The sequence below is a fragment of the Hippoglossus hippoglossus genome, chromosome 1, assembly GCF_009819705.1.
Source record: "Hippoglossus hippoglossus isolate fHipHip1 chromosome 1, fHipHip1.pri, whole genome shotgun sequence".
In the NCBI taxonomy this organism is placed as follows: Eukaryota; Metazoa; Chordata; class Actinopteri; order Pleuronectiformes; family Pleuronectidae; genus Hippoglossus; species Hippoglossus hippoglossus.
Genome location: NC_047151.1, coordinates 16,684,698 through 16,697,485, shown reverse-complemented (window position 1 = coordinate 16,697,485; position 12,788 = coordinate 16,684,698). Strand labels below are relative to the sequence as shown.

Below are 12,788 nucleotides of genomic sequence, written 5' to 3'. Positions count from 1 at the left end.
AAGGGCAAAAACCATGAAATTACAAGTAACAAATGATGTGTTCTTGGAATTCAGGTGGCTCAGACAGACACAAGATGCCCGACAAAAGTTGCAAAGAAAAATCACACAATCAAATATAATGACATAATGTTTGTCACTCAAACAAACTCTTTAACTCTGAAATCTGCCAACAGATTTGACTTTATTCTGCCAACAGATAACGGGCTGAGACCAGCTGACCCAAGGCAAAATGCAAATATGACTCAATAATGTCATTAATATGTTTACTGGTGAATTGTGGTTGTATAAGCAGTTTTCAATTACGTCCTTAATTTAAAACATTCATACGAAGTCCAGACATGTACGAGGTTTTAATTAAGTCTTGTTCACTGTATCATAAAGGCGTCACACTTGAATTACAACTGTCAACACTTCTACTGTCATACTGCGCGCACGCACACGCACACGCACACGCACACGCACACACACACATATAATTATCAAAACATAGGATCTGAGGACATGCAAGCACAAGCATGATTCCCACTGTCTGCAGAGTCAGACAGTCACATACACACACCTGCATGGGCATATACTGAGACTGCCAATTGATTTATATCAGTAAATTGTAAAAACGCCCTTTTCATTTGTACTTCATCAATCTAAAATAGGGCTGTCAATCTGCAGACCAACAGAGTATTCTTACTCGCTCAAGGCATTCAAGCTTTTCCTTAAGCTTTCTTTCACTTCAGGTCATTTCAAAGCTCCAAGACAAGCACAAGATGCCACAGCAACTCATGTGCATATCAATCTGAAGTCTAAAATTTAGATGTAAAGGAACGTCATCAGCTAAGTGATTCTGATTAATCTTACCAAGGGACAGGAAATTAAATAGCCAATAAACATATCCTGTTTTGAATAATTTGTTGAGATTTTCTCAATTTCTTGAGAGTTCAAAAGTAAATTAGTTGTGGATTCAGATATTAAAGATCAGGACTAGTGGGGAATAAACCAAACATTTCTGCCAGGAGGACGATGATAAGAGCCAATTCAAGTTCATACAGGAATGAAAGAGCTTTGGTAAATTAATAAATTCTCACGAACTTCCTCTTTTCTGAATAAACATGTACCATCACGTAAATGAAAGAGTGACACTAAGTGGAGAGGGTTTGTCACTGTACCTCTGTTGACACATGCGGATCTAGTGGGGATGTTTGACGAAGCCCATTTGAAGTGCTTTGCTCATGGTCTTTTATTGGAGAAGGTTATAAAGCATGCATGTATGCATTTGAGTACATGTGTTTACACGAGTGTCTTGACCTGGAACTTCCTGAACTTCCTGAGGAGAAGACGTATTGTTAATTTCAACTGGAGCATGCAGAGTAATCCCTCTGCTTTGCTTGTAAAAGCTCTTACGCACACAGACACTTACACTCACCAAGTGCATTAAGCTGTTATTTTAGTTATTTTAGCAGGTAATTTAAAAGAGGCATGTGCAGTATTGTTTTGTAACAGTAAGCAAAAGGTCCATAACTCAGTGGGATTAAATAATATCATAGAATTAGTCACTGTATCAAACTCTTTCATGCACCTTCCTGTGCAATGTTGTGTCGGAATCAAGTGTTTTGTTTTCACCGTTTAGGATGTCAACTTTCTTTTTCCTAATAAGCCTGGATAATAATAATCATAATCATTTTGATCTATAAAGTATGTCAGTAGTAGTACAAAGGCAATACTAAGAATTTAGTATTTGGGATAAAACAAATATATAATAGACCCAATTTGTAATTTTTATCACCTTTGCCAAGGAGGTTCTTTTCATTAAGTTTGTGGAGGGGTGTGACATGACCGAGGGAAGAACTTGTTACATTTTTTTTACTTCCTTCAACATGGCAAGATAGGGTGTGTGCCTTGATGGCAGTAAATGCTCTCCAGGCCCCCTTCTAGTTTGAAAATATTTGTACCTATAAGAACACAAATTTGATTTGATCAAGCATTATTAGACTACTGTTACCTATTTAAATTTTCACAATCCTGTGATTCTGATGTTCAATAACCCTGCTCTCATGTGTACTATATATTTTGTTTGTGTTTGTGTATTCAAATAATATGGCAACATACTTTTCGTTTCCTTTAAGAATTGTAAAATGCTTTGTGGGGACTCAATCGACACTGTCAATCAAAGGGAGCTGTTGACACAATCAAAACCTGAACTTTCCTTACGACTGATAATGACAGTTAAAGTTAATGGCAGTGTCTTACTACAGGTGATGCAGTGTAGTCCTTTGTATAAAGATGAATACACTTGTAAGAATATGTGTTCTTACCGTTGGGGTCTGTGTTTTTCTGAGGTGTGGCGACCCGTAGAAAGATCTGCTGCCTCCATGAGTGGCGGTGGCGCAGAGGGCTTTCCCCCACTCCGCACGCTGCGGTTGGTGTAGAGAGAGCTGCAACGTCACTGAGAACACAAACACCCACAGAAGAGTTAACATGCACCATGATTAACCTTCAATCAGTCGGCCATACTGTAGGAAAGAAACCCAAATTATTATTATGCTGGACACACTAACATGGCATGATTGTTTGGTGTACATGTGTATGTACCTGCTCTTTGGCTGAGGACAATCATTCTCTTGGACAGGGGCCAGAAATGGAAATTTCAGAAAGTTAGGGACAGAGGAGGAGGAGTGGAGACGAGCACGAAGACCAACCAAAGGGCTGAGATGGAGAGATGGAGGTGGAAAAAGGTGGCACAACACATGATGAAAAGAGAAACTTAGGGCCAATTCACACAGACACATTTTGCATGAAAGAAATCAATTTGTGCCAACAGAGAAAACAGAGATGATGTATGGGCTGAACTGAGAACCAGAGCAGGATTCTCACCTTCTCTTAATGAGCCGGGCTCCAGAAGAAGGGGAGGAAGGGTGATGAGGGAGCAGAGCAGAGGAGGAGGATGATGTGCAGGGAGCAACAGGAGGAAGGGTGGAGTTGGTTGAGGCATGTCTGAGGATCAGTGTAAATACAGTGAAAGGAAGAGAAAGAAAAAGTGCAAAGAAAGTCAAAGAAACTGAAAAAAAGCATGAAAACTAAAAAGAGGTGAAGAGAAAAAGCACAGAAAAGGGAAGAGAAAAGGTTTTGAAGGCAAAGCTTGGAGTTGGAGCATAAGTGAGCAGCTATTAGTTAGAATTTCAGCTGATTATCACAAACTAATAATAATCTGTAATGGTAGTTTATTGTATAAACTTCTAATGTTGTTATTTGTCAGGAGATTTTTTAAGCAGACCAACAAGGGAGAAAAAGCAGAGATCAAATAAGTTGATAACCAAGATGTTAAGAGACATGGCTCAAACACTTACATTAAGCTGGCTGTACACTCCTATATGTAGCTATAACTCCTATATAGTTACATAGTCACACACAAATTCCTGCTCATAGCCATTCGACATTGAGCTACCGGGCTAATTTATGCTGCCATTACATACAAAAAGAGATATGTCCAATTCAAACGATGTAACTTTCACCATTTACGTTAGACGGTTGTTAAGCAGTGCTTCCACTAGAGGGCAGCGCAGAGTCAAGAGTTCATGACAACAACAAACATGACAACGGTGGAGGAGGTTGTGATAATATTCCTCTTAAGAAAGACGCAAAAGATGCTGTCTGTCCCTTTGCCCACATGAAGTAACATCACAGAAACTTTTCCCTAACGTCTCTTTTAAAGTTAACAGGATCTATCCCAACCCTAAAAAACACATCCTTAACAAAGCCACGTTGTGTCAACACCCTCTTAACCAGGAGGGAAAGAGGTTTGTGAAGTTGGACAGTGACATCAATCTATTCAAACCAACCAAGCTCAGGTATAAGGTATCTTTGTTTGTGCTGTTGTAGACACACAATGTGGATACAAACATACTCCTTACTTGCTTTGGTGTGGCGTGTCAGTGCTGACAGAGTAGTGTCGTACGAGCTTGGGCTTGGTAGCGGCGGTGGCGTCCTGTGGAGTGTGATTTAGTGTGTGCACCGGTGAGTTCTCGAATCCTGAGGAGGGGGTTGGAGGGTGGCTGAAGGTGCTGGCCCGTCGACGGAAGCCCTGCGGCTGCTCATCACCAGGTAGAGAGGAGGAGGAGGGAGACACACGGAGAGAGGTGTCAAGGTGCTTCAGGTCCCCTGTTGAGTTGTGGCACCTGAAAAAAAATGACAAGGCAAGAGAGGGAGTAGAAATCAACAGTGTAGAAGTGATCTGGTGAATATAAGCTTAATGCAATCTCGTAAAAAAGTCAGAGAAAGACCAGGACAGCATTGCATAATTTAGGCACGACGTTGAGCCTAATTCTGTTCAGTTGTCACACCTCTGCATTTACTGTCTCTGTCTGGCAGCTTCCCTTGCAGCTACTCACCTGATCCAACTCACCACCAGGTAGTGAACAGTTGACTGCTCTGTAGGCAGATGTCAGGACCCTACTTACTAGTCCAGGCTGAGTGTGACCAGGCCTAATGACAAGACACCTGACGTCCAAGTCCAAGTAAAACAGGTGGAACTGCTCTGACCTGAGACATGAGTCAGTGTGTGGTAAGTGCATTCAGGTGTGTTTACCTGAGTGGGCTGGTGGGTGGTAGCGTGGAGGAGGACGATAAGGGGTCATCTAAGCAGAGCTGTTCCTGGCTGCTGTTGAAAGTAAAGATGGAGGAGCTGCTGTCACTTCCTTCACTGTTGTCCCTGCTAATCCTGGCCTTGCTGCTCCCCTGTCAAGACCACACACACACTCCAAGGTTAAGTACATTTATGCAGCTTTTACATGTAACCACAGACTACAAACCCGGATGCATTTTCATGCATTAACATTTACCACACCACCTTTTCTAAGTTTTAAGATGTAGTGGTAAATAAAATGTGTAAATAAAATCTACCATTTGCATGCAAGTAATTATAGCATTCCCTAACCACAAGCGCACACATGTGCAACCTTGTGCAACATAACAAGTACCTTCCAGATGCCCTCCAGGGACTCAGTGAGAGAGCGCTTGGCTCGGCTCTTGAACTGTTCAAGTCGCTGCCGGCTGCTACTCTGCTGCTGCGCCTGCACAGGAGCTGGAGCTGCCTCCTCACACACCTACAAATACATGACAGAGAAATGAACAGACAGAAAAAGCATGGCAGTGACTGAGTTAGGGGCAGCCCACATAGTACAGATACATGGATATCTGTGTACATGGTAGACAAAAAAAAAAAGCCTTTTTCCATTTTTGTCTTTCCTAGTTGACACTTTTGAAGAGATGTATGACATAATAGAAAAAGAGACAGGAAATGAGAAATATAAAGCAGAGAAACTACTGGTAGATCGTGTGAGTGTGTACGTGATATAGTTACTTGTTTGCTGCTGTCTCCAGGCAGTGTGTGCTGATGGCTCTTCTGTTTCTCCTCATACAGATTCCTCAGCCAGGCCATCACCAACTCATTCTCTTCCTGATCGCTCTTAGGACGAGCCCTCTGCAACACACACAAAAACAAACATTGGTAAAAGCTAATTCATATTTGTTTAACACTGGCAAATACTAAAGGTTGTTATAAAAATCAGTAAACCAACAAAACACTGAACACAAAAACAGCTTTGCTGCAGTGTTGTAGTTTGACGGCTTCACCAGCAGATGTCAGCTGAGTAATAGAGAAATACTCATGGGCATTCATCTCATCTTCTTTTACCACTTCTAATAAAGTCTACTTTTACTCTACAACAACATTGGGCAACAAATAATATCATTAGATCCAAATGTATTATCACTGTACAACTAATCCCATTGGTGCCTCTGTGAAGAAACAAAAAAGTGAAGTGAGCCAAAGACAGAGACACAAATTGGAGAAAATACTAAAATCTGAGGTGACAGACGAGAGACACGAGTCCCACATGAAAATCTTGTGATACCACAGTGTATCAGTCTTGAATGTACAACTTGCAAACTGACTGGTTTTCTTTTTCTACACTAGGAATTCACACCTTGTTCTTCAGGTGCACAGACAGAACAGACAGAACAGACGTATTACCATAGTGTTTTCAAACACCAATGCTTGCTCCTGATTGTCCAGAGAGGCCAGATGTCTCTGAAGCTCCAGTTTGGTTTTTGATGGTTGTAGACCTGAAAATGATGCAAATAAGGTTTTAAAATAAATTAAAAAGAAAAGGCTATTTTCACCACACAGTTGTTTGATATATAGTAAATGCATGTTTACAGGGCACTAGTTTCATTGTTTCATATGCATAACTATCTATCTAGCTGGTAACATTTTGTACTTCTATTTTTTGTGAGGATGTAAACACACAATTTCAACCTATTAACTTTGCCTCCTTTAGACCAGAGCCTTGTACACTAAAACATTTGTCCAATTACCATTATTGTCCATTATTTTAGTTATTATTATTATTTAAGTTATTTGCCAACTAAAATTAAACAAGGAACATTTCCAACAAAATGTGACTGCTAATTCATATAGACCAAAGATCAAACCAAACTGTTTGACTACAACTACAATGATAAATCTGTTGTATTTATATTTCCCGATATTTGCCTCAAGGGGCTTCACAATGTTTATAGCACATGACACCCTCTGTCTTTAGGCCCTTGAATCTGATAAGGAAAAAAATTCCCCCCTCCCAAAAAAACATTTAACAAGGGAGAAACCGGAGAAACCTCAAGGATATACAGTATATTCCCAAATGGAGAGACATGCAAAACTTTTCTAAATGCACAGCATAGCTGCTTGGTATCTTGTAACTTGAAAACCAGGAGATCTGAAATGACATGTATTCTGCTGGAGGGCTCTTTCATGAAGTTACTAAAGTTGTTTCTAAATCAGCACTTGAGCTGTTATGCAAGTCGGGCGGCTTCGTAATGTTTCTTGACTCAAGGTTTTGATATGTTGTTTGAGTAACCAGCTGACAACTGTGCTTCTTCACTGTCAAGACCACACTGCGACACAGACTCTATCTCTCCTTTCCTTTCTCTTATTCACCTCATCAAGTTGCAGATCAAATTTATTGCATCGAGTATCTATAAAATGCTGTAGGTTCATCCTTTGGCCCCCATTTTAAAATAGTTAATCTCTTTACTGAATTTGAAGTGATAAGTCTCTAACATTAAGAGGACCAGTAAGGAAATACGATTTTGGCTTTATTGTGTTTTTATCCTTTGCAATTATATGGCGGGACTGAGTAACAACCTTCTTGTATTTCATTTTACTGATGTCAAATAAATCTATCGAAACAGTTTGAAAATTATTTTATTCTTCCCTTTTTTTCACTTCTGTAGCATTATAGAGCGCAGGGACACTGACCTTCTATCCTCTCACAGAGCCTGTGGAGCTGCTGCATGGGGCAACTGTCACACTGCTGGCTCTGGGTCTTTGCACTCTGCTGCAGGGCTGCCACAGAGAACGCCTGCTTCAAAGTCAGCATGATCTCATCCACCTGAAAGAGCAGAAGAACATTCCCATATGTTTTTTCGTTCATCATACAACTTTCAGAAATTTGCCATTCATCAGTTTGCCTCCACCGGTATTTATTCGTTCTGTTACTGTGCCTAGAGCTCACCTTAATCAGGGTGCGTCTTTAATACAAGTGAGAAAGCTGGGTCTTTGTAGAATTAAACTGATAGAAGAACAAATGTATCACAATAAAGAGACTATGTCAAAATGAGATAGATATGCAGTTTTCTCTCCACAGGTTGTTTACTCTGGCAGCAGTGACCAGTGTCTCTCCATAGTAAAAGCTTATCACACTGTAACATTAGCTCATTACTACATAGTATAATATATCCATTTAATGATCAATGCTTTTTATCCACCCGACAGTCCATTAGGATCGTGTTGTCAGAGGTGCACCGTGACTCAGTGGAACAGAGCTGCCCTGAATCATGAGTCCGTAGCAGCATTTATTCTCCATTGATTGAAAACAAACATGGTGATGAATATGTAGCTTTGTGCATTGTGGCACTCAGATTTAAATCCTAAGTGTTCAATTAGACTGAGTGAGCTGATCTAATGTGAACAGGGAGTGTGAAGCACTAATAAGGAAATATAAGAGAACCGGTTAGAGTGAAAACACCATCTATCTATAAATGAAGGAATCTCTGTCTGTTTGCGTTGTTATTGTACTTACTAAGCTATTTACTCAAAAACCAAGTCGTTTGAGGGCATTGATTTCAGAGACCAGTTTACAAATCTGAGGCCATGGACACACTGAATCTGACCAATGCAGGCTAAACAATAAGCTGTTATTTTAGGTGTATATAAGAGTAATAAAGAGTCATACATTTTACAGATTAAAAATACGCCTACCAGGTTTGTGCTTTGCCAACATTTTTTTTAAATTATGAATGCAGGTAAAAGTGCACATGACACCATCTCACCAGTGATTCGTCTGTACACTGGAAGACATAGCAAACAAAATGGCAGCTCCCTCCTTCCACCGTCTCTCTGCAAATGAAGCCAAAGTGATCCACGTGACGAATACCCTGGAAAGATGAACAATAGGGTTTTAAAATCACACACAAATATGACAGTTATAGACAGTATGTAGAATCATGGTGCTTTATACCTGTGAGCAGAAGGAGATTTCTCTGAAACCCTTCTCTATGGCAACTTTCTTAGTGTCCGGACTGACCAAGAAGATCTGAGACCTGCCAACCTAAAACACAAAAGTGACACAGTTAGACTCTTTGAATGGACGTGTTTTAGTGCAGATGTGTCTTCGTAGGTGGTGTGTGTGGGGAGTTTTGTTTTATTTCAGCTCAAAAAGTACCTTGCACTTCAGAGCAGGGGATTTACTAATTCACACCATCATAAGAACATGAGTCACCATCACTCCTAAACCTCAACAAGGGATTCATAACAAGCAAGTCTGTTCAATCACAGCATAGGTATTCTCCTCTCAACAAGTTCCACTTCACTGTCCTTCAGTATCAAGTATGAGCTACATAATCGGATTCTGGAGGAAAAGAGCGATTTCATGCGTCTCTTCAAAGCCGTTGAGAAACAATGAGACACACATGTCACCGGGGTGAGGTAATCCTGACTGCTATCTATGGCAGCAGCAGGATGTATCATCAGTGTCAGCAATGTCGCTGCTTGTATCTGCTGAGGGCCACAGCAAGAGGCACTGGTGGTTCCTGTGCCAGCAGTCACCATTTCCCGTCTGGAGGACAAACAGGAAAATCTCTGGTTGGCAGGAGGTCACCAGGGTCGACTGAAGGTCAACCTGAGGAGCGTGACCAGGCTCATTTTGAGCAGCAGTCAGCAGTCGCTCTTGCTGAGTCGTAAGGTGATTTTTGTTTTTTCTAGGCCTTGTTATTGAGGGAGTCCAAAATTGTGCTTGACTGCAATATAAATTACTCTTCTTATTTTCAACAGAGATGTCTGAGAGGACCATTGAGTGCGAGTTGGAAGAAGACCTTTCATCTAAAAAGCAGTGTTCTTTGTATCATTGCCTTTGTTTAAAATTTGGAGCAAACATTTTTAGTTTGATGTTACTTGATTTTAACCAGTAGTGAGCTCAGTAATTTTGTCTTGTTGATGTGTTGACAGAACCGTATTGTAGAAGGAATATTGATCATGTTTTTAATGCCTTTCTACACTATATGACTTCATTTTCTAACATCTCTTATATGATGGGGAATATTTTTTTCTGATCAATATAGGCTTCAGATTGTCTCTCTAGCTGTATCATTTGTGAAGATGTCTTACAAAATGTGTTTTTTCAACCATATCTTTGTTGATCTTGACCTTTGACTGATCAGCTCCAAAAGCTTATCATTTGCACATACCCTCCAGAGTAATATTTATGCAGTTTGACCATTGGACCAAGCTTATCAGCACAAATAACCCTGCTGCACTATTCACACAATCATATTTTACTTCTCTAACTCACACATGTCAGCACAGTGTTTATAGAGTACATCTCTGAAAATTACCATGAACAGCATGGTCCTGTTCTCCTGCAGGCTGGTGGGCTGTACTTCAGCGGAGCGTGTAAGTGCATCAGTAGTGTTGGTGAGAGAAATCTCAGGTGAGAGTCCGTTCTCATCCAGGCCCTGTAGACTGGGAAAGCTGAGGTCTTGCTTGAACAAGACAGGCCGCTTGCCAGTAGTGGGGCTCCCAGTAGCGCCATTACCAACAGCACCACTCCCCAGTCCATTGGATTGGAAGTTTAATGCCCTCCTCAGCCCACCCACCAACCTCCCACCATTTTCTCCTTTATCGGTTGTCCCTGAGCCATGTAACTGGCTGAATTTCTCGATGCACTCATCGATAAGTGCGGGTGGAGCTTTCCTGTGAGCAACGCTCACACGGCCACAAAATAGCACCTCAAACTTTTTGGCAAAAGCTGTCGGAGACACGACTACAGTTGGTGCTGCGGAGGTTGACGATGTGGAGAGATGAGAAGAAGATGAATCTGAGGAATCACTGCCTCCGGTGGACGGTTTCTTGGAAACGGTGACGATATCATTGTTGCGTGCAGAGCTCTTGCCGGCCTGCCTCAACGTACTGATGATCTCAGGGACCTGGAGAGATAAAGAGAAGGAGACCTTGTCACAACTATAAATAAACATTTTGTGATTCCATATCACAAAATGTACAAATAGGAACTGAGGAAGAAAACAGAGTGTGAGGGTGAGTGTGAATATGATCACATGAACATGGGACAAAAACAACTTGACAATATTGAGCTCAAAGTACATTTGTAACTTTAGGCTTGGAAACCCATGATCCAAAAACTGAAGTAAAGGTGAAACTACAATGATGCAGCAGCTGATCAGTCTTCACTGATTTAAAAAATTGATGGGGGAATTAGTTTAATTTTGTGACATTCACCTCCTCTGCCACTTCTGCCTGTGACTGTTTTTAAAATCCCTTTCACTACAGGAAGCAACGACAACCTCCAAGTGAGAAACCCACATGCTGAAAAGGCCATGTTTTGACAAAGATTTGGATTGTGCAATCACATCAACAACACGACAGTGATTGGTTTGACAAAATACAAACAAGCTTTTTTTCATGATAGCAGAATGATAATGGGTGCAGCCGGATCATTCCAGCTAAGTGAGACTAGGATACATGCAATAAATAAGCAGGACACATTAGTAGAGTGGACCACAGCTCTGCCTCTATGTCCCTCCAAACACTTTCTGTCAAAATGTAGCTGCTAGTTAAAAAAAAAGGAAAATGTCAAGTTGAAAACTTTGACTTTATTCTGAACAATTCAACAAACTCATTTCATTCATAAACTGTATTTTCAACTGCCATAACAGACTGACAAAAAATCCAAATATATAAAGAGTTCATTTTCTATTTTTTACTGAAAATGTACTGTTAAGTGGACAGACTAGAACAAATAATCCATAATTCTGCGCTCTCTCACTCACTGACAAGAAAAACACTCTTTCCATGACTAACACAGGATTTCCATGACCATTAAAGCAGTGGGCCAGTTTTAGACACAAACATACAATGGACTGACACAAATTTTAATAGTGCTTAAAAAAGGCTCGAAGAAAAGCAGTCAAGCTTAACCAAACCCAAAAATCTTCATAGAAACTTCTCACACCACACATAAAAATATTGTAATAAACCAGTTCTCCATTATGTGCTTAATGTGCTTCAAATAGTCAAAGAGAAAGAAATGTAACTAAATACACAATTTACAATCACAGTCAGCACTGACACATTCCACTTGGTTTGATATGAGACATTAACCACAATCATGGAATATGATAACAGGGACAAACAGAGCTCAGCCGAAGTACTCAAGAGAAAACCCACAGGGGCAAAACTTGCAAACTCCACACAGAAATGAAATCCAGGAACCTTAATGCTAGGAGGCTAAAGGGGTAACCACTTTTCTTTCAACATGTATTTTTTTTATAATGTCTTCATTGTCCTCTATGTAGCTCCAGAAAGGAGAGTAAGAAAAGAAAAAACGTAAGAAGTTAGAATTAGTCTTAAAAGGAAGTTAGCATTCATGTTGGCCCATACTTATGTAGTACTATGAATAAGAAATATAATAATTTGTTGATCGTTCAGGAGGATAACGTTGTTATTAATACACACAACAGCTGCAGCAAACCACAACAACAACAACATAAGAATGACTGCAACACACTGTACGGTACACATGCTTCTGCTATTGTGGGCCGAGTTTTCTGACCAGACAAAGGAACAAAAAGGAGGAAGCAGACCAGCTAAGCAGAAGCAGGGATTGAGTCACACATCAGTGATGTCATTTATGTGGGATGCCTTAGCAGCTACTAAATCTGCCGTCACACTGACACACTTCCAGCCAGGTCCTGCTGTGTCTTGCCTCGGCATGAGGTGTGCTCACCTGTGCTCCTCTTCAAAAAAACAAGTCCTCCATTATCTGTAAGCTGCTCTGGATAAGTTTGTCAGATAAGTGTTAAAGATGGCCTTGACTGATGAAATGACATCCACCTCAAACAGCTATAACGTTGAAATGTTGCTTACATGTTAATGAAGTGTTAACAACAATCCGATGATTTGACCTCTGCTGCAGTTAAGGTTTGGCAAAGTTATAGTGGTAATTATGTGAGGTCACCAATCTCAACATACCACCAGACCTAAAGCTACAGTTTATTGCTGGAGGCCTCTTGGAACAGAGTCGTTCAGGCGTTGAATGTTTTCATAACCTGCTCTGTCTGCTTCACATCAGTAAATTTGTTTTGGAATTCTTTCAGTGGCATTATGTGGGGACATGACTCAACTCAACGAGACGTTGGTGCCGTGGGAGAAAAGAAGCATTGTT

General features: G+C 40.6%; 1 protein-coding gene across 5 annotated transcripts in view; it reads right to left on the bottom strand.

Moving 5' to 3' along the window:
- The window catches only part of tbc1d1 (TBC1 (tre-2/USP6, BUB2, cdc16) domain family, member 1), a 41,324-nt gene that overhangs the window by 16,118 nt on the left and 12,418 nt on the right, over positions 1-12,788 (bottom strand). For 2 of the 5 annotated variants that reach the window (XM_034593835.1, XM_034593860.1), the window contains 12 exons: positions 9,943-10,533; positions 8,571-8,660; positions 8,383-8,487; positions 7,310-7,442; positions 6,023-6,114; positions 5,351-5,470; positions 4,968-5,093; positions 4,577-4,725; positions 3,903-4,166; positions 2,866-2,985; positions 2,584-2,697; positions 2,307-2,437 (listed from right to left, as the gene is read on the bottom strand). In XM_034593835.1, the coding sequence (XP_034449726.1) occupies positions 2,307-2,437; positions 2,584-2,697; positions 2,866-2,985; positions 3,903-4,166; positions 4,577-4,725; positions 4,968-5,093; positions 5,351-5,470; positions 6,023-6,114; positions 7,310-7,442; positions 8,383-8,487; positions 8,571-8,660; positions 9,943-10,533 (2,035 nt within the window). The remainder of the gene's footprint in view (positions 1-2,306; positions 2,438-2,583; positions 2,698-2,865; positions 2,986-3,902; positions 4,167-4,576; positions 4,726-4,967; positions 5,094-5,350; positions 5,471-6,022; positions 6,115-7,309; positions 7,443-8,382; positions 8,488-8,570; positions 8,661-9,942; positions 10,534-12,788) is intronic. The other 3 variants (XM_034593849.1, XM_034593871.1, XM_034593842.1) reach the window with 2 other exon arrangements.